General features: G+C 32.4%; 3 protein-coding genes and 1 pseudogene across 7 annotated transcripts; all 4 read left to right on the plus strand.

Annotated features, from left to right (window-relative positions):
• Positions 1-9: 9 nt before the first annotated feature.
• On the plus strand, positions 10-3,738 carry LOC111304206 (protein CORTICAL MICROTUBULE DISORDERING 3-like). The gene is made up of 4 exons (XM_022900727.2): positions 10-1,215; positions 1,619-1,843; positions 2,580-2,671; positions 2,952-3,738. The coding sequence occupies exons 1-4, from the start codon at positions 109-111 to the stop codon at positions 3,643-3,645; spliced, it is 2,118 nt and encodes a 705-aa protein (XP_022756462.2). The 5' UTR covers positions 10-108; the 3' UTR covers positions 3,646-3,738.
• Positions 3,739-4,981: 1,243 nt separating this feature from the next.
• Positions 4,982-8,982, plus strand: LOC111303231 (uncharacterized). Its single transcript, XM_022899339.2, has 3 exons — positions 4,982-5,683; positions 7,732-7,987; positions 8,507-8,982. The coding sequence occupies exons 1-3, from the start codon at positions 5,366-5,368 to the stop codon at positions 8,863-8,865; spliced, it is 933 nt and encodes a 310-aa protein (XP_022755074.2). The 5' UTR covers positions 4,982-5,365; the 3' UTR covers positions 8,866-8,982.
• An 8,318-nt stretch (positions 8,983-17,300) lies between these two features.
• Positions 17,301-22,637, plus strand: LOC111303232 (palmitoyl-acyl carrier protein thioesterase, chloroplastic-like; annotated as a pseudogene). Its single transcript, XR_016326725.1, has 7 exons — positions 17,301-17,711; positions 18,585-19,177; positions 19,308-19,441; positions 20,695-20,808; positions 21,216-21,387; positions 21,458-21,526; positions 22,099-22,637. The product of XR_016326725.1 is annotated as a palmitoyl-acyl carrier protein thioesterase, chloroplastic-like (transcript).
• A 1,260-nt stretch (positions 22,638-23,897) lies between these two features.
• On the plus strand, positions 23,898-27,643 carry LOC111303233 (serine/threonine protein phosphatase 2A 57 kDa regulatory subunit B' kappa isoform-like). Of its 4 annotated transcripts, none has more exons than XM_022899342.2 (3): positions 23,898-24,199; positions 25,121-26,317; positions 26,956-27,643. In XM_022899342.2, the coding sequence occupies exons 2-3, from the start codon at positions 25,154-25,156 to the stop codon at positions 27,310-27,312; spliced, it is 1,521 nt and encodes a 506-aa protein (XP_022755077.1). In that variant the 5' UTR covers positions 23,898-24,199; positions 25,121-25,153; the 3' UTR covers positions 27,313-27,643. The 4 variants fall into 4 exon arrangements, with proteins under 4 accessions (XP_022755077.1, XP_022755078.1, XP_022755079.1 ...); XM_022899343.2 differs by having other exon boundaries at positions 23,996-24,663; positions 25,125-26,317; XM_022899344.2 differs by having other exon boundaries at positions 24,060-24,199; positions 25,125-26,317.
• Positions 27,644-27,814: the final 171 nt, after the last annotated feature.

The raw sequence follows: 27,814 nt of genomic DNA on the forward strand, positions 1-27,814 counted from the left end.
TTTGAATTTGAATCTCGTAATTTTTAACGGTTGAATTCCACCTTTTCCTCTTCTTTACTCTCCCCCTCTTCCCTTCCCTCAGCAACCCAATCCCACTCCCCCCTCGCTATGGCTTCGCTTACTCCAGGAATCCTCCTAAAGCTCCTCCAATCCATGAGCTCCCCCACCCGCGTTACCGGCGACCACCGCTCCGCTCTCCTCCAAGTAATTGGTATCGTCCCAGCTCTAGCAGGTTCCGATCTCTGGCCCAACCACGGCTTCTACGTTCAACTCTCAGATTCCCTCAACTCCACCTACGTTTCTCTCTCCGAGCGCGATACCGAATTAATCCTCTCCAACCGGCTCCAGCTTGGCCAGTTCGTCTACGTTGACCGCTTCCATTTTGACTCCCCCGTGCCACTTGTCTCCGGCATTCGCCCAATTGCAGGTCGCCACCCTTTCGTTGGTTCCCCTGACCCTCTCATCGCCCGCATTTCCTCTTCCAAAAGGGATTTCGTTATACAACCCGTATCTGAATCCGAATACTCCGTGGATCCGATTGCGGTTTACTTGTCTAACAAGAAATTTGAGAAACAACAAACTCCAATTGAAAACAAGGATTCGAGAATCGAAAAGTTGAAAACAAGGCAGCCTCTCGCGCCCAGAGATAATGTTAAAGTCGATGAAAATTTGGAATCTGAATCCAAGGTTTCAGAAAAGCCTCCGCAAAGATTTTCGTCTCCTGCCATCGCCAAACGTTCCGTTTCAGCTGTTAAAAAAACCAATGCGACGGTTGTGGAAAGAGATCCATCGCCGGCAGGGAAAGGGAAGAGATCCGCATCTCCAGTACCATCAAAATGCGTGGTACCGAGCTTGGTGGTAGCGAAGGAAGAGAATAGGAAAGTGGCGAGAGAGCCGGCGATCATAGTACCGTCGAGGTATAGGCAACCTTCGCCTAACGGAAGGAAGCAGGCATCACCGACTGCTCGAAGAGTATCGCTTTCTCCAGGGAGGAGATTGTCTGGAGGGTTGAAGGTTTCGCCCTCTGTAGGGGATTCAAAGAAAAAGATGGCAACGATTGTTGCTGGGATTTCGAAGGTATCAGAAGCTCTAGTGGGGTCAGCCAAGAGTAATAGGAAGAACTTGGATGAGCAGCCAGAGAAAGGTTCAGGAGAACACAAGGAGAAAACTTCTGTTAAGACTAAACCGGACCTGCAAGCAATTTTGCGGACTCAGGTAACTAAATTAACCTTCTTAAGTTGCTAGCTTGATTAATTAATCACTAAAATCCCACGGAGAAATCAAAGTTGAGGCGTATTTGAGGTTGATATGTCATTGAATTAGGCAGAATCTTTTTATTCTCATTTCAACTACTAATTATTCGCCTGAAAATGTACCACAATGGGTTAAGAGTGAAATGTTAAAATTTTTTCAACAAACCTTTTCGGATTGCTATTTAAAGAAAGTGGAAACAAAATCAACCTCATGCTTTCGAGAAATCAAGAATGAGAATGTGAAATTTTTATGTAGTAATATATTAGAAATTTCATTTATAAGATTATTCTGTAGAATTTGAGTTATATGTGTTTCTATGATGCATGATTTCTGACTTTTAGACATGATATATATTTTTTTCCAGGCGGCCATTTCTAGACGTTTAAGTGATGCAAATAGTCAGAAATCCAATGATGAAAATTCTTCAAGCAATGGGAAAACAAAAGCTAGCCCACCTGAAGAAGGTTCGGCCCCAGAGAAATCAACATGTGAGGGTGGGCTTTTGGGAATCACCATTCATGATAAGAAATGGACTGATGGCAGTGTTTCATGGGATACCCTTTCTGCTGAACTTGCAAAGCTTGGAAAGGTATGGAGCGGTTTCAGGAATTATCAAGAAGCTAATCAAATCCGTCTTTTGACTTTAAATATGCAAATTTATCTGTTGTGCTTTTGCTTTTCTGTTTGCTTCTATTTAAGATAGTGCTTTTGTTTGATTAGAATCTATTTAAGGTTCTGGTTTCTAAAATTATCTTCCAGTCTAAACTGAAAAAATGGTGATGTGATACATTTGCCATGAATCAATATTCTATTTTGTTGCTCTATATCTCCAACAAAAGAAAAAAAAATAAAGGAAAATGAGAAAGGATGAAGCTGAGGTCCATTGAGGTTTGCAATGCTGACATTGTGCACTTAGAAGTTTTGGGGTAAATATTAGATAAAACACTGTAACATTGGAGTTTTCTCCATAGGCAACAGACTCTAAATAGATCAATGCTGTCAATTTTTTATGTCTTAAATGTGAATAAATTTTGCATTTCTTTGTTTGATTTGGATTGCGAACAACATAATTCTGGGATCTTTTTAAGGCTAAAGTTCTGCCTTATGCATTTGATCAATAGGGTGCGGAGGAATGCTGATATAGATAACACACTTTAATGATAAACAAATCTACATTATTATTCCCAATGATTACAGAGATGTAATGAAAACAAAATATACAATCTGAGATATGGATTTGGAATGTTTAAACCGTATGCATACCTAAAATCTTGCTATAGTTTTAAAGAATGAATTTGGATTTTGACTACTTTTTCTGAACGTAGGAGGCTATGCAAAGGAGAGTTGTTGCCTCTAAAGCTGCGGCAGAGGCATTGGAGGAGGCCATTGCTACCGAGTCTGTTGTCAGAAATTTAAGGTTTGTGCCCATTCACACGTGCATATGCATGCAACTCGTGCCTGTCATATTAAGTGTTGCAATGTTTAGCATATAAATGAATAATTTGATAACTAACTTGACGCATCAGTTTTTTTTTGGTATCTCATAGTCGGATTATCACTTTAATTTATTTGATATTAATTATTTCTGCATTTTGATATTGAGGGAATGAACTATCTATGCATAAGTTAGACCAAGCATCATATTTTTTTTCAACAAAATTTTCTGTGCCTTATTCTATGCCCCCTATATTTTCCAGCATGTTTTCAGACCTTTCCTCTAAATCCAAGGCCGGGAATCCTTTGCCCACCATTGACCAATTTTTATTGATTTATGATGATGTCGTGAAGTACACTGGGATCGCCAAGACTGTTGCAACCAGCCACAATTCTGACACAGAAAACGCCTCCACGGAGCACTCAAAATCCTCTTCTTTATGGGTTGAAGCTGCACTGGCTACTGATCTTGAGATAGTCTCCCTTCTAACCCCTCAGAACAATGAGTCTCCATCAGCATTGCAGAGAAGTTTGTCGAAAGGGCAATATCATCATGCTTCACCCAAAAACCAAACCAAAGCTAGTTCATTCCCACAGCTGGAAGCCACTACTGCAATATGGACTAGAGGTCAGGGAATGAAAGAGACGGTGCATTTTGCAATGAACTTGAAGTCTGAGATGCAAATGTGGTTTCTTCGCTTCATTGAGGAGTCCTTGGATGCGGGTTTCAGGGTGCTTGGAGAGTGTGCTTCTGGTGGTAGTAAAACATTACCTTTGGACTGTGCAGCAATTTTATCACAGTTGAAACGGGTCAATGATTGGTTAGACGGGGCGGATGCAAATGGGGATGAGCCATTGGTAGACAAGGTTGAGAAATTGAAGAGGAAAATCTATGGCTTTGTCATTCAGCATGTGGGAACCACTTTTGACAATTCCACGCATCTTTCTTCATCTTGATTATTGGTATTAAACAAGAATGTCTATTTGTTTTTAAGTTATTCAGTCTTGCGGATAACGTTGATCATTGTGTAACTATGGCAGATAGCATCATTTTGTTGGCGTTGTCTTAATTTGTTGTTTAGTTAAAAACCATCTTCGGATTTTATCTCAAACAAGCCAGAAGTATTTGAAAGTTTTAACTTTTTCAATGGCTTTAGGTCCCAGCCAGCACCCAAATTTGACCAAAACTCCCGTAACTCTCTAGCTTTGCATATGTTTTGAGCCATACCTAATCGAGTTGAGGTGATATAATGCGAAATTTGAGTTCGAAATTTGTTATTTAAAATTTTATTTAAATTTAATTAAATTTTAAATTTTAAATTTAAATTTAATTTACTATAAAAAGTAAATTATTTAAACTTTTTGATTAAACTTATTAATAAAAATAAACTTAATTTTTGTACGTAATTTCAAATTCATTATATGATAAAATTTGAACTTAAATTAATATATATAAGTAAAATAATAATTTTTAATCAAAATAATAAAGATATATTAAAATTTAAATATTTAATTAAACTCATATCTCATTCAAATAAAATATTTAAATATTTAAATTTAATTTTATTAATAAATTATTTAAATTATATTTGATAATAATCAAATTAAATTTAAATAATTTATAAACAATAATATATCATTAATAGCCTTTCTCGACTGAAATTTGACTTCAAGTCGACAAATAAAACTTTACTTATGTTTTGAATCATATCTTAAATCTTAAATCATAAATTTGTTCATGTTACGAAAATTATCTAATCGTAATTTTTTTTGTTAAAAAAAAAAAGGTCAAACTCTAACAGTTAGTTGAGGAGTAAGAGAAACAACAAAAAGCTGCTATCCAAATGTCGGTTACATTAAGTGGGTCCAAAATGTTTGTATGCCAGCCAAATGTCTTGTAAACTTCTTGGCTTTTTATCCTCCTGTTTCACACGTTTGCCTCTACTTTTTCCACAACAAGATGCCAATAAGTCCAGTGGGCTTTGGGCCCCACTTCATCCCGACCACAAATCCAATCTGATCTGATCAAACGACTCACATTCACCCAACTACACTTGTATCCCTACATCTCAAACCATAGGCTTCGGTCCTCCTTCTACCTTTGAAATTAAAAGAAAAAGAATCTCAACCTTTGAAATCCATTTACGTGCATTTGCCCTGACAGGCCCCCATCAAACGCCACGTTTTTTTAACAAAAGAAAAAAAAAGAATCCAAACCAAATTCCAGACAGAAAGGACTGTTCTCATATTTCTTTCTCTATTTATATTGTAAACTTGAAAACAGTTAAAACCTACGTTTCAAGGAGACTTTGCTTCCTTTACGTTGCCTTAATCTTCTTCTTTTTATTCGTTTTCTCCATTTCCAGAACCAAAACGTAAACGTTTTAGTTCTTCACAATCCGTTCAGGCATTTCTCAGATCATCTGGGAAAACCCAAAAAAAATCTAACCTCTTTTATCAGTTTCTAGTTTATTCCACTAATAAAAATCTCAAATTTTCTTAATTTTTAACTCAAAAATAATTTTTTTTTACTACCCCAGAATTTTTCATTGCTTAAAGATCGTTTCTTTGATAAACTACTGTTGTATTTAGAATTCGGAGGTTTTAAAATATTTTTGGGTCTGTTTGGTGACGGGGGTGGGGATATTCTATTCCGGGATTGGATAAGAGAACAAAAATGGTGGGAGGAGGGAATAGCAGGAGGGAGGATTCTCTGGTGATTAACAGCACCAATGTTTTTGCGGCGCTTGGAAGTTTGAAGAAGAAGAAGAAGAAGGGAAGTGAAAAGGAACATCAGGGCTCTTCTTCTAAGAGCAAAGGGAAGAAGGGGGGAGAGAAGGAAGCGGAGAAGAAAGAGTTGTTCTGGGCCCCATCACCTCTCAAGGTGAGGTCTTGGGCTGACGTTGATGACGAAGATGATGATGATTATTATGCCACCATGGACCCCCCTGACTCTGCTTGGGACACTCATAAAGAACCTGAGCCTGCTTTAGAGGTCTGGACTTTGTTTTTGGTTCGAACATATTGTTTTTATTATTGGATGATGATGATTTTTTTTTTTTGATCTTTTTTTTTTGGGTATTTGGATTATCCAAATGATGATAGGAATTGCTTTTGTGTTAATGACGTTGATGATAATGAATATGATATAATGTATGGTCATGTATAAATTTCTGGTGGTATTATGTTTTGTAAAGATCCTCATGAAGTGTGACTCTTATCTGGTGATAAAAGGGGATGATTTTTCCATGAATGCTAACATTTTTTTATAAGATATAATTTTTTTATAGTACTAATTGTGCGTTTTGGATTTTTTTTTTCTGCCAAGAAGTTGGACTATGAATGACTGATGATTATGCTTCCTTTTAAAGGAAATAGTTTGTGCAGAAAAAATGATTTAATGGTCTGTGCTTTGGACTAATTTCTTGCAGTTGTTTTATCTTTGTTGTGCTAGACACTAGGAAATGAATTTTGTACTATGGACGCAAGAACACTTGTGGATTTATAAATATCATGATGATGAATTCTCTATGGAGGATCCATATAGGTTTCTCTTTTGCATTGCTTTCAAAAGCAATCAGTTTCTTCCTTCTTCTTTTTTGCCAAAGAGGGATATTTTCTTTTAAAAGAAATTGCTTATATCCATCTGCCTTTTATGTTTATTGAATAAATGATGTTGATAACAACAAGCTGTAGTTGCCAAGTTATATATTTTTTTTGCCTCCAGATCCATAAGATGCTGATGAATAGTTCTCTTGCTATGATCATTCCTCTGGTCTTTTAGTTGTATGAAATTAAACTTGATTCTCAAAGCTAACATGTGAATGATGTCATGCGTTTGAGGTTCCACTCTACCTGCTATACACGTGTGTGTATGCATATTTGCTGTCTTCACATTTAACTTCGGATGAGGATTTTCTGTCATTCTTCTGAGATCTGATCATTTAGTTATACAAAACTAAACTTGATTCTCAAATTGAACGTGTTCAATGTCCTGTGTTTGAGGGTTGATGCCAATTAATTTATTTTGCACTTGTATTTGGTCTTTTCTTTGTTGTTTTGATTATTTTCAGTTATATCAAGTAATTTGATTGTCATCACATTGAACTTTTAGATTAGTTTGTTGTTTTGCTATTAGGACAGATGTATGAGATGTTGTCATATAGCTTGTCAGATTCGACATATGGGTACGAATTCAGCATGTATAGATAGGGGAAACTCTTTGGGGTATATATTGCTGGTTGACCTGATGCTATCCTCTGCTTCTATATCAGCTGAAAGTATTGAATGCCTTCCCGTAGTAAATCTTTTGAACTTACATTATTATTGTTGTTGTTGTTGTTGCAATTTGAGCTATAAGATGTTTATTGCAAAACTGAAATTAATGCTTTGCTATCAAAAGTTTGCATCAATATTCTAGGAAAGTTCCTTGTGAGATTGTAGGTTATTCTTCAGCTATTCACGGGCATTTGATATCAAATGCCAGATGCAAAATTTCTGATAAACTAATTCATTATCTTGTGTGATATTTGAACATAAACTTTAAAACATAATGTGGATTAATATGTGACTAGATGCCTAAAAAGATTCTGTCATGGGAAAAGATATTTATATTTGTATAATTCATAATGGGGAAAATCTTAGATCCTAATTAATTGTTTTCCTTGTTGATTGCAGCTAGACTGTCTTCGTTAAGTTGGTATTGATTAAAATGATGCTAGTTAGCAAAAAGAGCAGCAGTTACAATCTTAATGACAAATGTCACTGAGTAATGTCAAACAGTAGTTTATAGGAGACAGAGGGGGGGAATGGTGGGTGTGCAGGGTTACCCTGTTCCCCTCTTTAAATTGATGTTGTGAATGTTATCTTCAGTATTTTGTAAACTATATTTTACAACTATATTTCCATTTGAGGTAAAGAAATTCTAAAAACATGAAAAGGATATCATCGACCTGGTTTTTAGTACCTAAATGTCTTCTGAATGCCATCAGTACTTGGTTTTTATCAGTTAGGTAGTTACATTTATTTTATTTTGCATTGCAGGAAAGTGAAAGTGAGGAAGAAGGTATTGATGAAGTTGATGATGATGTTGAAGAAGAGCATGAAAATGAAGCTGAGGCCCAGGTAGAAGCGCAGCCAGTTGTTAACAAGCCTCCTGAAGCCTCTACTTTCACTAAAGAGACAGAAAGACAGCTTTCAAAGAAGGAACTGAAGAAGAAAGGGCTTGAGGAACTGGATGCTGTTCTTGCTGAGTTAGGATATACCAAAGAGGAGACAAGTGGCCCAAATGACTCCCATGGTAATTTAGCTTATTGTGCATAAACATATCAGTCTCTCCTCATTCTCAGATAGATGTTTAGTCTGATTTCTTTGCAATGGAACATAATTTTAATTCTGAAATAGGTAGAAGAAAAAAATATATCCACTATGAATTGGAGTGTTTAATTACCTTTCAAGAATGAAATGCTTTCATAAGCTGTGTCTGGTTCATTTGTTATGTCCGGTTAAGTTGTGTCTGGTAAACTCTTAATGTTTGTTATGTCTCTTGCCTAAAGTGGTTTGCTTTCCACGTTCTCCCACTGTATCACCTACTAGCTGTAGTACAAGACTGACATGGCAAGTTTTGCTAGTATGTTCTTCAGCTTTTATCTGAGAATGTAATGGGTTGAAAATGCCATATATTTCCATGCCTTACAACTTGTAACTGAGACTCTTACTGCAAGTGGTGGTTGTTCTTTACTATTCCGATGTTTATTGCTTTCTTCATCGATTACAGAGTAGTTTTTCTTACGTGAAATGCTCTTTTTCCTGATTGCAGGCATTGCACAGGGGAAAAATGCAGAGAGGAATGGGGATATAGAAAAGAAAGAGAATGCTCCTGCAGAGAGCAAAAGTGCCAAAAAGAAGAAAAAGAAGGATAAATCATCAAAGGAGGTGACAGAATCATCGCAGGGCCAGCCTGAAGAAACTGATGAAACTAAAATGCCAGAAGATATATCCGCTGTTGATGTGAAAGAGCGGCTGAAAAAAGTAGTTTCTACAAAAAAGAAAAAATCAAGTAAAGAGATGGATGCTGCTGCAAGAGCGGCTGCCAGTGAGGCTGCTGCAAGGAGTACAAGGCTTGCTGCTGCAAAGAAAAAGGAGAAGAATCACTACAATCAGCAGCCTGTAAGGTAAAGTGGCAAAGAGCATTGGCTTTTGCTTTTCATTTTTGCTTCTCGCATATGAACTTGTACCCTCTCTTCGTTTTGTTAATGGGAAGGAAATAAACATCCGTAAATGGTTTTTTGTGAATGCGACTATTAACACTACACTTTTGTTCTCACAGAAGAAAACCACTTCATTGTTTCTTCTTTCTCCTGTGGAAAATCCTGCAAATTTTCTAAAATTTAGATAAATATTATATAAATTACTAAATCCATCTCATGTAACAAATACATCTAATCTTGATTTGATTTTTATATTATGCAGTCTTTTATATTTATAATATAGAATCAAATATAATTTTAAAATAACCAACAATCGCATAGATTATTAATAGAATGTTGAATTTTTAGTTCTAGTGATTAAGGTTTCAATTCTGTTAATCACAAATATTAAAAAAACATCTAAAATTATCTATTAAAATGCATTTATATAGAAGTAGAAAAATGTAATCAATGAATAAGTATATAAGCTTTTTAATAAAATTTTTAAAATTGATTATTTAATGGTTATTTGACGTGACTGTAATCAAATTATTAGGTTGTAAATATCAAAATAAAATTTAAAATTAATTTTAACATATATTTCTTATATTATATATCTTTTTTATGTCTTTTGTTTATAAATTTATAAAAGATTAAAATAATTTATTTTAAAATAAGTGATTGTCTAATAAAAAATACTTTGTTATGCTTTAAAATGTGAATTTAAAAAAGTAGATTTGGATTTTATTTGTTATATAAATTGTAAGAATAAAATGTACGCAATATACATGAATTAATAAAATTCAATATGATTATTAATTTAATTTAAAAGATATAAAAATAAATTTTAAATTCATTAATACATATGAATATTTCAAACTTACTACTTAATCAACATCTAATAAATCTTTAAATTTGAAAAATAATGGTTTTATTTACATGTGTGTTTTATCATACATTTTACTATTTTTAACTAAATTTAACATCCAGATATTTTCTTTTAAATTTAAGTTACTAAATACAATCTATAAGATATTGAAAAAAAAATAAAAATAAAATATGCTCTCCAATTTTAAATATAATTATATAAGAAGATTTTTTTTTATTTATACTTTGATTTCCAATTTAAGTAATTATACCATATAAATTTAGAATTAAAAAAAGGTAACTTTTTTAAACTTAATTAATTAAAATAATTTTATGAACAGATCGAAAACTTGTATATATACAAGCAAGTGCTTATTTGGTAATAACATGGTTTTGATAATTGTTATATAATTCTCGAAAACATATGCATCAATTCAATTCAAAATTTAATTAAATTAATTCATACAATTAATTGTAAAATTTAATATTTAATAAGATCCCACATTTTTTTTTCTACTATCCCAAAATTACAAATTTTTTATAACAAAAACATGTCCACTACATATCAATCCCATGACATTCACATCTCAATTCTTTATGCTCTTTTTTTATCTTTTAATATGTCAATTCAAACACTGTTTTTTTTTTTTTTTTTTTATATGTACAAAACGCTTGTCAACGTGAAATTGCAGTGATTGAAAACAAAATTTTGAAGGATTAGTTAGATTTTGCTACCTCACAATCAGCTATCAGAAACCAAAGGGATCACAATAGTGGTTGTCAGTAATTAATATGGCTTTGTAAATTTTCAAACTGCTGTACCATTTAGCAATTTGCCAATACAACTGGCTTCCTCTCTCTCTTTCAAACTACTGTGACATTTAGCAATTAATATGTGGTGATGAGCTTCATGCATATGCACCTCCAGCCCCAGCAGAGGAGGCAGCTGGCTGAAGTTGAAGAGGAGTTATACCTTTTTTTTGTGTACGAAAAATTCAGAATATTTAGGTTATTCGATTTACAAATCAGTGCAAAATGTATCATCTTTAATAAATTAAAATAAATTATTATAAATCATACATTTAAGATAATTTAAACAAATTATTATTTACAATATTCGAATTCAATAACTTTTCGTCAAAGAGTTATACCTTTTAAACCCATTTACCACACCTTCAAGGACCATGGCATATAGGATTAATGATCACCCTAGATTTTTTCATCAACAAGATAAAAAAAGTATAAACTAATTTAGGAACAACCACTTGGTTTGAGTGAATGCAACCATAAACTAATTTTTGTATCATATTATATAATAATATTCTATCCTTGTAAATTACAAAAAGTTCACACATACGAATATAAAAAGTATAATATATACTTCATTAATTCATGTTATAAATACAAACATATATTTTTACAAATAAATAAAATTATGAACTTTTTTTATTTTTAATTTAATGATTCAAGCTCGTATCGTGATTATGAAATAAGTTAATTGTCTACAATCGTGTGTAAAATTTTTAATTTCAGTGATCAAAATTTAAATATTGATAATTATATATATATAACTAATTAAAATTTGGATTCCAAAATAGCATCTTATATTATATGATTCTCATTGCTAATAAGGTTGTGTGTGGCTTGGCTTGGCAAATGAGACGCTTAATTGACTAGAAAAATATTTAAATGAAGTTTTTGTAAGTGAAGTACATAAAATTTTTTATTAAAAATGAGTAAATAAAAATTAAATTAAATATCAAAATAAATATATTAAAAGATCTCATCACATAAATAAAGCGTATAAAATTTAAAATTTTTTTTTAAAATTTAATATATTTATTAAATAAATATTTTTAATAAAAATATTAACAAAAATTTTATCATTAATATATAATATAGATGAAAAAAAAAAGTATTTGGGGATGCCTACAAGGATTTAATTGCAATCGGGTGAGATGTCTTTGTTTGCAATATATATGAAAGTGACACAACTTCTCAAATTCAAACACAGTTTTGTTACTAATAAATTTTCTACAAAATCTTAACCTTACATGGATATAGCACGTATGGTTATCCAGCTCTATATGGTCCTTGCTTTAAAGCTAGTAGACCCCTCGACTTGAGCAGTAGGTCTGTTTGTTACGACTTGCTGCCTCCTTTCGGCTTTGGTAAAGAAGAACTCATCTTCCTTTTTTTTTACCTTGGTTCCGTAGGAGCAAGTCAGAAATATTGAGAAAGAGAATCATACCAGATGATTCGTTCTTAATAGCCATGAGATGATTATCATAGGGTGATCCTTTTGTCGACGGATGCTCTATGGTGCAAGTCATGAAATAGTTTCTTAGTGCTTCCCTTTGTTCTTGCAAGAGATCAAGACTGGCAGGCAGGCTAAGGTCAGAGATTCAATGCCCGAGGGATAGGGGTCAAGTTTGACTTGTTGCCTTATAACTTATTCCGCCCCCAACACTTGTTATCTACAGAATAAACCGAGACTTATGACACTTGCAGAATAACCTGACAGCAAACATAAAAAGCATGGATAAATATTCAATTGATTCATAATTTAATTCAATTAATTTATATAATTATTTTTAAAAAATAATTTTTAATATATTTAAAATTTAAATCTCAATATCTATAATTTTTTTTTTATTCACAAAACTATAACCTTTTTTATAAATATATAAATTATTTGAACTACCTACTTAATAGAACTATTATATAGAATATTTTCTTTAACTAAATAAAAATATAAATGCCAACATATTAACTCTTGAAAATACTATAAAAAAAAATATAAACTCAGCTCTAAAATGGAAAAATTACAATATAATTAAGGTTTCGTAATTTAAAAGCTTGTTGACAAGTGACAACCAAATGCAACCTAAATATATTGAAATTGATATATACATTAACGATAAAGTCTAGTTTAATTTCGCCTTTTTTAACAGCGTTATCATTCATAGTTCATAATCGTTGAACAGCTCCAATTTCTCTACACTTAATTAATGTCTTCCACAAAACAAACTCATCAGACAAGATTTTGATAAAGTGATGGGCCAATTGCAAGACTCAAAGAGCTAGCCAGCTGCCATCGCAAATTTTATTGATTTGCATTTGCCTGGCTTTTGATGATGATGACGACGACTTAGTTGGTAATCCCAAGCTAACCATATCTTCAGCCGTAATTAGTTTCGTCCATTGCAAGCATTGCTTGCCTAGGAACGTCAAGCTAGCCACGCCATCAAGAAGTGGTCAAATGAAAGCCCATGTGAGGTGCCTATAAAAGACGGTGGATTGGATTGAGAAAAAAAACTTTTTTTGAATTATTTTTAATTTTATATAATAAATATTTGTTTTAATTTAATATTTAAGTATTAATTTTTAATTTAATTCAATTTGATTAATGTATATATAAAATCTTAATTGATTTTATTTTAAATTAATAAAATATTATTTTTAAATAAATATAAAATATATAATTAAATAAATAATAAAAAATATATTTTATATGCATATCGAGTCAATATTAATTTATTTAACATTTGATTTTGATTTAAAAAAAAAATCGGATCTTATAAAATTGGATCAAATCAAAACTCAATGAATTTATGTTGGATTATCAACCCTAGATGCATATAACATTTCTTTTATGACTTTAAATAAATTTTTTTAATAAAAATAATTCACATCTTTCTATTTCTTTATTTTAAATAAATTGTGTATCAAAATTTAGTTTGTAAAAGAAATGTACAAAAAAAAAAGAATTTCCCATGCTTTTGCGTATTGGACATTAAGATTATGCTTAAATATCCATAATAGTACAAATTTTACAACAACCAAAACCCTAAAATATTTCTATTGAATTGCACTTCCATTTTGCTTTGAATTTCACTATAATGATCCAAAGATCAAGAAAGTGGGATTAACTTCTTAATATAGTTCAACTAACATTATATGCTTTAAGCTTTTTGAAAATTGTGTATTTGAAATTATATGGTTTTTAAATTTTGTGTTTTGAAAATTTATGCTTATAATGTATTTTTCAAATGAGTAAAAAAAATTTTAAAAATAGGATAAGAGATTAACAATAGAACAAAAAATTAAAAAAAAAATATTTTATACTCCAAAAATAGTAATTTATTTACAGGCTGTAAATTGAAATATTAAGGCATGCTCCTTCTATCCTGCATTCAACGGGCAACGGGACCATTAAAAAAGTACCCCAGCTTGTAACGTATTCAAAGCCTCGTTAACGGCTCTCCCCTCAAATGTTTCCAACTTTACGATGTTACTCTTACTAAACTCTAACAATAACGAGACTGCCACTATTTGGTAAAAAGGAAACATGTGGCACCGCAATTAGAAGCCTCCGGATTTTAAGTCAAGCCTTAACCGAAGCTTCCTTCCACTTTTTTTTTTTAAATAAAAAAAAAGGCAGCTGCTAAGTTAAACCTTAACCGAAGCTTCCTTCCACTTCTCTTTTTTTTTTTAATGAAAAAAAAAACAGCTGCCTCAATCACCAAACACGACAAAAATTTTAGTTTACCGACCTGTCCCTTCTAAATAATCCAAATTTTTATTTTCGTAATTGGTTTCTTTAAGTAAATAAAAATATTTTTTATTTCCTTCTTTTTTTTAATTTTTTTATTAAAATTTATGAAGTCTTTTTTTTTTGTTTTTAAATTACAGTTGAATATTAAATTTGAAACTTTCAATTTTAAAATTAATTTTAATATTATTGGATTAACAATTTATTGATAACTTACAAAATCTCCTTTAAAAAAAGTCTCTTTTGATATTTAATTGATTTAATAATTATTATTAATTAACTACTCTTAATTAAAACCTCTATGGCTGGTTTTTCGTTAGGCCGTATAATTCGATAGCCTTGATTTTTCACTTTTTTCCTACAATTTCTAGACCTAGCCCTTTTTAGGTATCAAAAAAAAGAAAAGAAAAAGAAATTTATTTTAAAGTTTAATGTTAAGAATTGAGAATAAGATTGTCTTTGAGTGTATATGATAATAATAAAATAAGATAAAATAATATTATAAATATAATTATATTAAATTAAATAATATTATTTTATTTTATATTTGATATATATAAATTAATATAAAATAATTGTATATATTGATTAAAATTATTTTTTATTAAATTTTGTATAATTTAAATTATTAATATAATTTTTAAAAATATAATAAAATATGTAAATTAAATCTCTTTTTTTTTTTATTTTAAGAGAATGAAATTGTTATATATTAAAAAAATACTTAATGTTCCTTGCGATTTTATTTTTTAAATTTAAATTAAATATAATATAAAATAATTATTTTTTTATTTTTTTAACCATTATATACACTTGAAAAAAATTAAAATTATTATTTTATTGTTAGCAAAGATTCTAAAATATAGGAGTAATATTATTGATTAAAGAAATAATTTGTTGAAATGAATTTTCAAACAATCGTTGTTTCCGGAAGGGGTTGGCTTTGAAAAGAAGATAGAAAAGAAACTGGAGACCGTAGACGCAATTTGACCGTAATAAAAGGCGTGACAAGTCAAAACTTTGCCAAACGGGAGATCATTGCTTTTTTATTTTTATTTAGTTCAACTACTCTCCCCCCATTTCTAACCATTTTTTTTTTTCTAGTCAAATTTGACGTATGAAAGCCAAATTCACTGCTTATAATTTATAATAAAATAAGAGAAAGAAAATTCCAATTTGAATATCGATTCGCATCCCTGACTCAAAATAATTTGGGTTATGGAGAAAACAAATTATTAATTTTAATTTATTTCTAGTCCAGCTTGAAAAGAAATCATGCCCACAAGTTATATATTTTACTTTAGTTTAATTCCTTAATTTTCTCCATGAAGCCATCGCCTAAAACTTCTATGCTTGTATTACCTTCCAAGAGTTAATTACAAAAACATAATTTATATATCGAGTTTATATATACTATATTATCGGTATATAAATTTTATATATTATTAATTAATCAAAGTATATAATTTTATTAATTAATAAATATTAGTATTTAAAATATTATTATTTATATATATATCAAGACTATAGAGAGATAAACATGATTTAAACTTTTATCTTATAAATAATTTGATATTTTAAATAACTAAATAAATCGTTTGAATTAAAATCATGATTCAAGATAAGATTTTTATTTTATTTTATACTACATTATGAATATATTTATATATAAATAAATGAATAAATGGGTTGGCATATACATTATTATTTATAAGTTAAGCTTCATTGTCTTTTGAAGTGAATTTTAATGTTTTATGATTTCCTCTTGATTTTGTTTCAATCGATGTGGTGCAACTGAAAATAATTGAGTGCAGATTCTTTTACTTCAAGTGCCATGGCTCTCCTCATTTTTATAAATAATTTTCTTTTATTGTTGAGAATGTCATACAAATGTAACAAACCCTTTTAAATTAATATTTTCTAAAGTGTTTGAATTTTAAAACGAATTCAATAATTTTATGTAATGCAATCGGAAAAAACATATATATATATATATATATTATTTTAAATGATATGCATGTCGGTTAAATTTATAAAGTTTATAAATTTGAGAGAATTTAAATATATAATATCTTAAATAAATAAGGATATGAGAGGTTTTTTAAGAGTTGAGAGTATATTAAAATTAAAAAATATGATAATTTTATTGCTTTTAGGTAATTGACTATTAGGCTACTTCCTTTTCAAAATTTATTTTCGAAACCTTTGAAATGATTCTAGAAATTGATCATGCCATGCTATAATCGGGGAGCTAACATTCTTTTCAAAATATTTAGTTCGCATTCTATTGAATTTCTTTTTTTTTTTTTTTGTAAGATGCTTTAAGATTTTATATTTTTTATAAAGAATTTAATTACTTAAAAATAAGGAAAGAAATAGTAAAGATTAGAATTTTGAATATAATATTTTAAAAATAATTATATAAATTAATTAAATTAAAATTTGAATTCAAAATTATATATTTTTAATTCACTTGCGTATTTTATTTTTTTATTAGTAGAAGTAAGATAGGTAAAAAAAAAGAATACAATATCAGGTGCATCAAAATTTTTTTTTATTTTCAAAATTAATATAGATATGGTATAAATAATTATTAAATAATAAAGTAAAAATTGACCAAAACATAACTATTTTGTAAAAGTAAAAAAATAAAAATAAAAATGCCCTCAAAATTGATAACAAAGAAGGTCAATTATTTCAACACAGAAAGGAAACTAATAAAGGAGACTCAAAAAAAGAAAAAAAAAAACCAAATGAAAGTCCCAAATGAAATGAATAAAAATCCACTACATTACGTACTACTAAATTCAATCTCCCAACAAATTTTGTCAGCAATAATAATAATATTACTAATGCAAACAAAACTAAATTAAGGAGCAAGGGCAACATAGTAAATAAGAGAAAATAATGTTTATAAAATTAGAAATTAAAAAAAGAGGAAAACTAGGAGCCGAAGGGACAGATGTACACTTTAAAAAGGGGTCGCTGGACGCCAATTCGGCAATTGCCTGCCACGCAGTAAATCGCTGGCCATAGATTCTCTCTCTCTCTCAAAGCTTTCTTTTTGTTTTAAATTTTGTTTTTCTTTATTTCTCCGCATTTAGAAACTGAAACAACATTTCAAAAGGCCAAAAGGAGAGAAAAAAAAAAAACCAAAGACAGCGGAGAAGAGGGGAAGGAGAAATAGTGCTAGATCGCGAGCCCTAGAACTACCAAGAAGGGTTTGCAGTTCCAAAATAACACAAGAGTTTCTCCTCTTTCTTTTTTTCTCGAGAAAATTTCCCCTCGTTTTTTTTTTTTTTGGCTGAGGTACGGGCGTGGAGTTTTTTGCCGATCCAAAATAACACACGAGTTTCTCCTCTTTGTTTATTCTCTCGAGAAAATTTCCCCTCAATTGATTCTTTGTGGTTGAGGTACGGTCGTGGAGGTTTTAGGTGTTTTTGTTTTTTTCTCTCATTTTTTGTTTGATCTAAGTTTGCTGGCTCTGTTTGGTTCCGAAGAATGTAAAGGAAAATTTTGGATGTCACTTCGTTTTTATGTTTTGTTGTTTTCTCATAGGAGATCTAATATTCTATCGGCAACCAAATGCAGGTCAAAATGGTTAATTTTTTTCCGCCTGTCTATTTTCTTGTCGCCATTTCTGTGTTCTGTGGTTTTTATTGTAATTTTCTGGAACGGGGAAACGTAAAAGATTGTTGAGGCAATGTTTCGTTCTGTATTTTAACGCATACGAAAGCTGATACGTGTTCATGAATTATTTGCTATTTTCTCTGTCGTTTATTTTAATTATTTTGGCTTTTTGTTGTTAAAACTTTTTACGGCTGAGATCTGCTTTGGGGTTTTTTTGTTTTTAGCGATTTCACTTCCTTTTAGCAACATAATGTCTTCGTCGCTGATTAGGATTTTTTTTTGGCATATTCACTGTGACGCTTTCCGTTAAATTGCTGTGTTTTTTAGAAGATTGAACTTCATAGTTTCTTTTGAGCATCTAGTACTTCTTTTTATCTACAGATTTTTAGAAATGAAGAACTTATTTATTTTTCAAAAATATATTTTTCTTTCCTTTGATTAGATTATGGAGAAAGCTAAATTGGATGCTGCACTTTGAAAAAAAAGAAAGAAGAAAGAAATTCTTTACCATTTTGGAAATTCTTTCTTCTTTTGGGGAAGAAAAGGCTGGAACCTGCTTTGAAATATTGAAAATGTAACCTTCATTATAGCCATAATTTGAGGATTTTGTGATTATCTGAATTTGTTAACGCGTGATTCTTTATTATGTGATACAGTTGGAGCATGCACCAGCTGTTTTTCTAAAAAGCTTACAGTTTGCTAAAGAGGGAATTTGAGCGGATAATAGTTCTTTTTAATTAAAAAAATCATGGTTGCAACTGCCGCAACATCCGCATTCTTTTCAGTCATTTCTCCCTCAGCCTCCTCTGACTCGAAAAACAAGAAGCTTGGAAGTGGATCTACTAACCTTGGAGATATCAAGTCGAAACTGTCTGCATCTTCTAGAAGTTTGCAAGTCAAGGCAAATGCTCAAGCCCCTCCAAAAATAAATGGTACTGCAGTTACAGCTCCAGTGGAAGGTTTCAAGAAAGAAGATGTTGTGATTTCCCCTCCTCCCAGGACGTTTATCAATCAGTTGCCTGATTGGAGCATGCTTCTTGCTGCTATCACAACCATTTTCCTGGCTGCTGAGAAGCAGTGGATGATGCTTGATTGGAAGCCGAGGCGACCTGACATGCTCATTGATCCATTTGGTATAGGGAGGATTGTTCAGGATGGTCTTGTTTTCCGTCAGAACTTCTCGATTAGGTCTTATGAGATAGGTGCTGATCGTACAGCATCCATAGAGACGCTAATGAATCATTTACAGGTTTGGTTATAGTTATTTGGTTAGAATGTTTGAATAACTTATGTTTAGGAAGTAAAATTTATATTTACTGGGTTTTCATGTAGATATATTGCCTAAGCTTTTTTTAATTAATGTATCTCTTCTTTGGCAGGAAACGGCTATTAATCATTGTAGAAGTGCTGGACTGCTTGGAGATGGTTTTGGTGTAACTCCTGAGATGTGCAAGAAGAACCTAATATGGGTGGTCACTCGGATGCAAGTTGTGGTTGATCGCTATCCTACTTGGTATGACATACTTTCTTGCTCATGGTTTGCTCTTATATCAACAATTGATGATAAGCTACTTGTGCTTTACCTGAGTGGTTGTGGTTTTATATGTGTATCATGATGATATTTATGAGGATACATTACAAAATGTGATGCCATTGAGGCATGTGTTTTGATACTAACTAGTTAAGTTCTTGAATTCCACCCATAGTTGTTTCTTTTGCTTGGAAGATACAGAAACAGCTATGGGCAAGTTCAACCCTTATATTTGGACTATTGTGTACTGATGTGTTTCTAAGGACCATTTTCAATGATGTGAAGGTTAATATTCAGGATGAGGCAAATGATCTTTGTATTGCATCGTATGTACTCAAGTTTGTTCCATTAAAACATGTATCTAGTTTCTTACTTAAGCTAAAAGGTTAAGATCTGAAGTTGAGGATGATAGAAGCCAGTCTCCAGCAATGATATTATGCCTAAAGAGTGGTACCTTTATTTGTGATTCTTTAAAAATTGAATCCATTATGGTTCTTTGTTTGGTGAGAGTCCTTACTTAATACCTAAAGAATGGAACCTTAATTTATGAACCTTTTTCATGTTAATATTTTCGCTCTCATTTTTCATTCTGGCACCTATGCATTATCTCCATGCTTTTCTTGCTTTAGGCACTTGGTAAGTTATTGTTGTTCAAAATACCATTCACTTAATATTGGCTATAGTATTTTGTTAGTTGACTGGTGTTCGCATGCTACTGAAACTGATATCGTATATTGAAGCAAACCATGGTTATATTTCACCCTGGGGTGGGATGGGTAGGTTATAGGTTGCTTATTTTATAAACTTGGCCTGTTTTGTGGTTATATAGGCATTAGATCGGGTTTTGAAGTTTAATATAATAATATTATGAGGGCTGCATTTTCCCTCTCTTTGATGGATGCCTACTAAATTTATAAGGTGAAGCTTTTGGAGACCATTAAAATATTGTGTATCACACGTTTTATAAGATTTGCAAGTATTAGGGCTTATTACCCCTCCCCCCCCCCCCCCCCAAAAAAAAAAAAAAAAAAAGAGAAAGAGAACAGGAAGGAGTGGGGCGACAATATAGTTCTTGTTAGGAAGCTATATGCTTGTCTATTCCAGCTCATGCTTGAATGAATGAATTTTGTGGAGCCTCGTTGCTTTTTATATCACAAAAAATTAGTAAGACGTATTAGGAGTGTTATGGAATTTGATAGTAATGAACATTTGACTTATTTATGTCTTTTTTGCAGGGGTGATATTGTTCAAGTAGACACTTGGGTCAGTGCAACAGGAAAGAATGGCATGCGAAGAGATTGGCTTGTCAGCGATAGTAAAACTGGTGAAATTTTAACAAGAGCCTCAAGGTAGGGCATTGTTTAGGAAATTGCTTCTTGTTCTCATGGCTGGCTTTTACTCCTACCTTTAAACAATTGATGAGATGATCTTCTGACACCAGCATGAAGGAATCACATTCATTTGTATTGTATCATGAATCATCATCTAATCTGATGCTGTGTCATGATCTTGTTCTACTCCAAAGATAAACATGGGAATAGCCAAAATTGGATATTATTGATCCTAAAATATTTCAAATTTTGTTTTGCAAGCATTTTTAAAATCATCATTCGGTAAATGGATTGAGATTTTGGTTTCCCTGGCAACATAGAGTGATTGTTCTTTTTCTCTGTGTGCTTGTATGCTATTGAATGGTGTTTCAGGAGTGACTTATCTGGGTTCCCTCTGTTTTGATTTTGGTTTTGGTGATCTGCAGTGTGTGGGTGATGATGAATAAACTGACTAGAAGGTTATCTAAAATTCCAGAAGAGGTCCGAGGAGAAATAGAACCTTATTTTATGAATTCTGATCCTGTAGTTGCTGAGGATAGCCGGAAATTAGTGAAACTTGATGACAGTGTGGCAGAATATGTCCATAAAGGTTTAACTGTAAGCCCCCGCGACCCTCATCTCTCTTCTTCAGTTACATTCTTATTTAAAGTTTATTTCTAATTTTCAGCCCAGATGGAGTGACTTGGATGTCAACCAGCATGTCAATAATGTGAAGTACATTGGCTGGATCCTTGAGGTAGACTCACTCCAGTAACATTTCAGTGGTTTTCTTTTTTACCTTGCGGCTTACCTCTTCTTCTCCAATGATGACAATTGAACCATCGTAATCAGTTTATTTCATATACCTTAATTTTTACCTATGATACTGAGGAAGAACTTGCTTGGGCCCTAGAAAATTCTAACTGACAATAATTAGCTATTTATCTTAGCTTTTGGTTTATTCAAGAAAGCATAGAAATCTGGGGTGTCCATTTTCGAACCACGTTTATGTTCCACCCAAAAATCTATATCCTATTTACTTTACCGTTGCTTAGAAGTGTTTTAAGTTGCATTAATTGATGAAAATGAATTGTGTGCCGACATCTTTGCTAGGCTGGTACCAATTACTGATGCCCCAATTGAATAGAAGTTTTCTTGGAAGCAATAGACTCCAAGTTTGAGTAGAGGCTAATATGAAATTGCAATTTAGGAACTCAATGCTTGGAATCTGATCTAGGATGTACTTTTTTCTCCTGATTTTCACCATTTAGCTCATTTATATGTTTGGAAGATTTATGCATTTTAACTGGAAAGTAATTCTGGTTGCAGAGTGCTCCATTGCCAATCTTGGAGACTCACGAGCTTTCTTCCATGACACTGGAGTATAGGAGGGAGTGTGGGAGGGACAGTGTGCTGCAGTCACTAGCCGCTGTCTCTGACTATGGTGCGGGGAACTTGGAGAATTTTGGTGAAATTGAATGCCAGCACTTGCTCCGACTTGAGGAAGGGCCTGAGATTCTAAGAGGGAGGACCCAGTGGAGGCCTAAGTATGCCAAAAGTTTTGGTAATGCGGGTCAAATTCCTGCAGAAAGTGCCTAGAAATGCAAGTTTCTGAACTGTGGCTGGAGGGGCAGTAGTCTTATTGCTGTGTGTCACAATGCTTTGAGTAGATTCTATATCTTGTGTTCTTTCCACTTATATATGTTTCTTCTTTTTATGTGTATATATATATTCATCTTCCTTGAGAGAAAGAACAGGTCGTAAGCTTCACTGTAATTAGCTCTTGTTTTATTCTCTGTGTCTAATTTATCCGCCTGCCTGCTCAGCCCAGCTGGCTGTTGCCATGAAGGTGATTCTGCGTTTGAAAATTGAAAGCCATGTGAGATGAAACAACTTTTGTATAAAGAGGAAAGCTTCTTCTCTTATGCTTTACCTTACTGGTCGGTTGGTTCCTTACATGCCCAATGGTTCCTACCTAACCCAGTTAAAGAGTATGGCTACTTTAGGTTAATCAATCTTTAATTTTGTCACGATATGCATATGCCTTTTTTCGCATTTCATTCAATGGATATTTGCCTTTAGTCTCAGCCCTGTAATTTGCTCATCTACCTTTTCTATTGGTATTGAATCAAGAAAATTCGATTATAAACAACAGAGAAATTTGTTTCTATTGGGCCTTATAGAGAATATGGGCCTTTCTACCTTTTTACATGCCAATGGTTGAGGTTATTATTATTACCCTTGTTTATTTTTTAAAAAATAAAAGGTTCCTTCCACAACCCAACCATGCTTTCAGTCAACGTAATAAACCAAAACATACGGTGTTAAATTTTTGTACAACTTGTACTGTTTGCCTTACTATCTCTTTCAAGTAAAACTCTCTTTTGTACGTTGGTTTGTTTGCAAGTGACAATGGTTACTTACAGCCCCTACCGTCCCGCTACGGAGGCTTGTTTTTCCAAAGAGTAAAGCTTACGAAATCACACTGTCAATTTTTCTTGGGGGACAACCTTACCGTCTTTTACTAGAAAATATCAATCTCATTCATAACACTTTGGTTTTTTGTCCGTCGTTTTTAATTGAGATTAAAATGAAAATTGCATTATATTATAATTAGTATTAAATTTAATAATTTTTGGATAAAAATAATGAATCAAAATATTTTACTGAATATTATGTTAATTTAAAAGAAAAGTTTTGTCATTATAGTCTCAATTTAACAGAGGTAATTTTTCCCGTAAATTACCTTATAAACGTTAAATGAAAAAGAGGATAAATTAGTTACATAATTGAAACTCGAAAGTAATTTAACAGAGGTAATTTTTCCTAAAAACAATTTAGCAGCTCATTATTACATGATTAAAAGTAATTCTCTCTTATTAAATTCCTTTCATTAGATAAAGAACATCTTAAGATTAGTTCCCCTTTGCACCTCCTAACAAAAAATCAAATAAAAACTTAAAAAGGTGCCACTGCATGATGAATGGTGATTAAAGTTTTTATTGAAGAGTGATCGAAAAAAACGTGAGAAAGGATGGAAACAAATACTCAAGGAGATGACTATAATCGTGCGAAACAACAGTGTCCCAAATTAATCATTAATTATTATGTCCTTTGGTGGAATGACTGGCGCCTGCAATTTTCTCACAAAATGCCACACCTATCATTCTCTTCAACCGAGGAATCCAACTCTTCATCTTTCATGGAGATCCAACAGCAGCAAACTACTCTATTTTTATCATTTACAAACTCAAACTCTAACCCAATTTCTTCCTTGACCCTGAAACTAACGAGAAAGTAAAATGCTGTCTTTATCTAAAGTCTAAACCATTTTGAGAATATTTCTTTTTCACTTCCTTCTTTGTTTAAAACTTCTTGTTTTATTTTTCTCTTCCAATTCCCCCAATCTTTGACAGCTCAACAAATACAGGTTTTTTCTCTTTTCCTTTTATGTCTTTATTCTTGGCTTAACTGCATGATTGATTTTGGTCCTTTTGGGTCAAAATATTTGTCTAAATTTATATGCTTTGTGCTAGTCTATAGTTTTGTTAGTTAAAGGTTGCTATTTTTTTGATAAATGAGATCTGGGTTTCTTTCCAATTGTCATGAGCTTGTGATTTGATGCTAGATCTTTGGTGATTTACTCTCTTGTTCACTTTATTTTACCAGATCTGAAGTTTTTATGGTTATCCTGTCATGAAACAAAATTCTATCCTTTCCTTTACACTTTATCACAATATCACTCCTATTAGGCCCCTGTTTCTTTCTAAAGTTTGTGAATTTCTTTCTGGAGAACTTACTTGTCAAGTTCTATGGCATCAAAGTGAGTGCTTTAGCTTTGTTTTGCTATCTCTGAAGAATAATGCTGGTGGCAATTATGACTCTGTAATTTGGGTAATTGCTTTACTGAATTTTCTTCTTGTTTTCATTTTTGTCGTCAGTTGGTTTGGTTGAAAGCTAAATTCTAGCATCTGGTAATTGTTAGATAATCTAGCTTCGATGGCTATGGTAGATCGGAAAATTTCAAAGCTTACACTTTTATGTAAAAATAATGTTCCATAACTAGTTACTTTTGAGAATCTTGCACTTCTAGTAGAACGAATGCATCTAATTCTCCCTGAAAAATTAGTTTAATTTTAAGCATTTTTTCTTCTTTTTGAAGTTTAAAAAAAAATCAAACATATCAGTATGCGGCTGTCTTTGGATCATGGCCTTTCGACCTTTCCTCAATTTTTTATTTGCTCCATTGAATATTATTCTTGTTGTTACTACTAGTGAATCCACTTACAATTTGGAATTTTATACATTGGTCGAATCACTGTAAGTCTGTAACTGTTGCAATCTGTTTTAGGCAGTTTGTGTTGGAAGTTGCTTTGTTGCCATCATGCTCAAACAAATTCTAAGCAAACTCCCTCGGAAGTCACAAAAATCTGACACATTAGATTCAGCTGGAATTGATTCTGGTAACCATACTTCTAACTCAGGCAATGGAGTTCAATGTACAAATATTGGGAATAGTATATCAAGTCGACTAAGTGTTGTTAAACGGGTGTCTTCGGCTGTTTTTCCTGCTAGCATTATGGCTGGAGTGGAAACAGTGGAGCCCAATCTACCTTTCAAGGATGTTTCAAATCCACAGAAGCAGAACCTGTTTATCAGTAAATTGAATCTATGCTGTGAGGTTTCTGATTTCAGTGATCCAGATAAAACTACTGCTGAGCAAGATCTTAAACGCCAAACATTGATAGAGCTTGTTGATTTCGTTTCTTCTGGGTCTGCAAAGTTCATCGAACCAGCAATTGCTGCAATGTGTAAAATGTGTGCCATTAACCTGTTCAGAGTTTTTCCACCTAAATATCGTTCTAATAGCACTAGTGGTGAAGCAGAAGATGAAGAGCCAATGTTTGATCCTGCCTGGTCCAATTTGCAACTTGTTTATGATCTACTTCTTCGGTTTATCAGTTATAGTTCTCTTGATGCAAAGTTGGCAAAAAAGTATGTAGATCATTCTTTTATTTTGAGATTACTTGACCTCTTTGAGTCTGAGGACCCCCGAGAAAAAGATTGTTTGAAAACAATTCTGCATAGGATTTATGGCAAATTCATGGTGCACAGGCCCTTTGTGCGAAAAGCTGTTAGCAATATCATCTATCATTTTGTTTTTGAAACCGAAAGGCATAATGGTATAGCTGAGCTCTTGGAGATTTTTGGAAGTATTATTAGTGGGTTTGCTACACCATTGAAGGAGGAGCACAAGATGTTTTTATGGCGAGCTCTTATTCCCCTACACAAACCAAAATCAGTGGGTGTTTATCATCAGCAATTAGCATACTGTGTTGTACAGTTTATAGATAAGGATCCAAAGTTAGCTAATAGTGTGATTAAGGGACTGTTAAAGTACTGGCCGGTTACAAATAGCCAGAAGGAGTTGATGTTTATAAGTGAGTTAGAAGAGATTTTGGAGATGACTAGCATGGCTGAGTTCCAAAAGATCATGGTTCCACTGTTTCGGCGTATTGCTTGCTGCTTAAACAGCTCCCATTACCAGGTAATTTTCCTCTTATAATCACTGCGAAAAATGTTTCGGTCAAACAGTATCTTTACCAGTATTGTTTTTGTTTTTGGTTGATTAACCTCGTGTCATGTATACTTTTGGTTTTCCACCTTTCCTTTTTTTCTTTTGCCTACTGAAAGAGCTTCAAATTAGGGAATAGCGTGTATTTCCTATAGTTTGTGCTAAAAGGCATCTTTTGACAATGTAAACTGTTTAAAGTTTTAAAAGCTGGTGTAGCTTTCACTCTGAATTATATGGTGATTGTAACATTCATAAATTAAGAACTATGGTATTATATGGCTCTAATTTTCTGGCTGTGTAATTATGCAAACTGACTGATGATACCTCCCACTCCCTTCTGCAGTGATATATTTGCTCTTTAGGGGAAAGAGGCAAATTGGTTTCCAAACATGAAATTCCCTTAGAATGAACTGTATGTCAGTACAATTTTAATCACAGAAATTGTATGCATTTTGTTGGTATTAGCATTTCTCTTTGCGTATTGATTGGTCTCCTACATACATCATGAAGGATGTTTGTTAACTGGACGAATTAATTAAATGGAGATGGATGTCATGCAGCCAAATGGCGATATGAAATTGTTTTTTAACCTTCTTTTTCCACCTTTTCAGGTGGCTGAACGAGCCCACTTGCTATGGAACAATGAGCACATCCTTAATCTTATTTCACATAACCGCCAGGTGATTTTTCCTCTTATCTTTCCTGCACTTGAACGCAATTCCCAGAATCATTGGAACCAAGCGGTGCTTAACCTGACACAAAACATAAGAAAGATGTTTTCTGAGATGGATGAAGAGCTTGTGCTTGCCTGCCAGCGTAAGTTGGAGGAGGAAAACTCCCAATTGAGTGAGGCGGCCGAGAAGAGGAAACTAACATGGGAACGCCTGGAAAATGCTGCTGGTTTCAAACCTGCGGCTGCTAACATCATTCCTCCTGTAAAACCAGCTGCATGCCCTGTTGCCTGTTAATTACTGGAGTAACTGTGTTGTGAAAAGAAAAGAATAGGAAAAATATATATATATATATATATATATATATATATATATATGTAGCTGCTATGATTGCTGTGTTGGATGTTGCTTCTTGAATTTGGCCAAGTTTGTGATTCTCATCATCAACAAAAATAGAAGGGTTTTGTATCTAAAGCTAAAATTGCTGAACTGAAATTACTAGTGATGCAACTGCCTCAAAAGGTTAAGAGGCACTGAGTTGTTAGGTAGCAAGAGCCACTGTGATTGCAAAATATATGTATCAAAACCATTTATATCGATTATGGGCTGCTATTATATGTCTGTAGCTTGTCCATGTATTTAAAGCTATGGCTTATGCTTCAACATGAAAAATTATTTAAGCAATGAAACTTCATTTGAGCAACAATGTCTTCTTTGCTCTAACCTTGTCAAATTATGTTTAGGGCAAAATAAAATTTGGTATAAGACGTTGGTTGCCTTGGTGGAAAGCAAATGTATC

Source organism: Durio zibethinus, chromosome 13 (genome assembly GCF_047325235.1).
Source record: "Durio zibethinus cultivar Kanyao isolate XHJ-2024 chromosome 13, ASM4732523v1, whole genome shotgun sequence".
Taxonomy (NCBI): domain Eukaryota; kingdom Viridiplantae; phylum Streptophyta; class Magnoliopsida; order Malvales; family Malvaceae; genus Durio; species Durio zibethinus.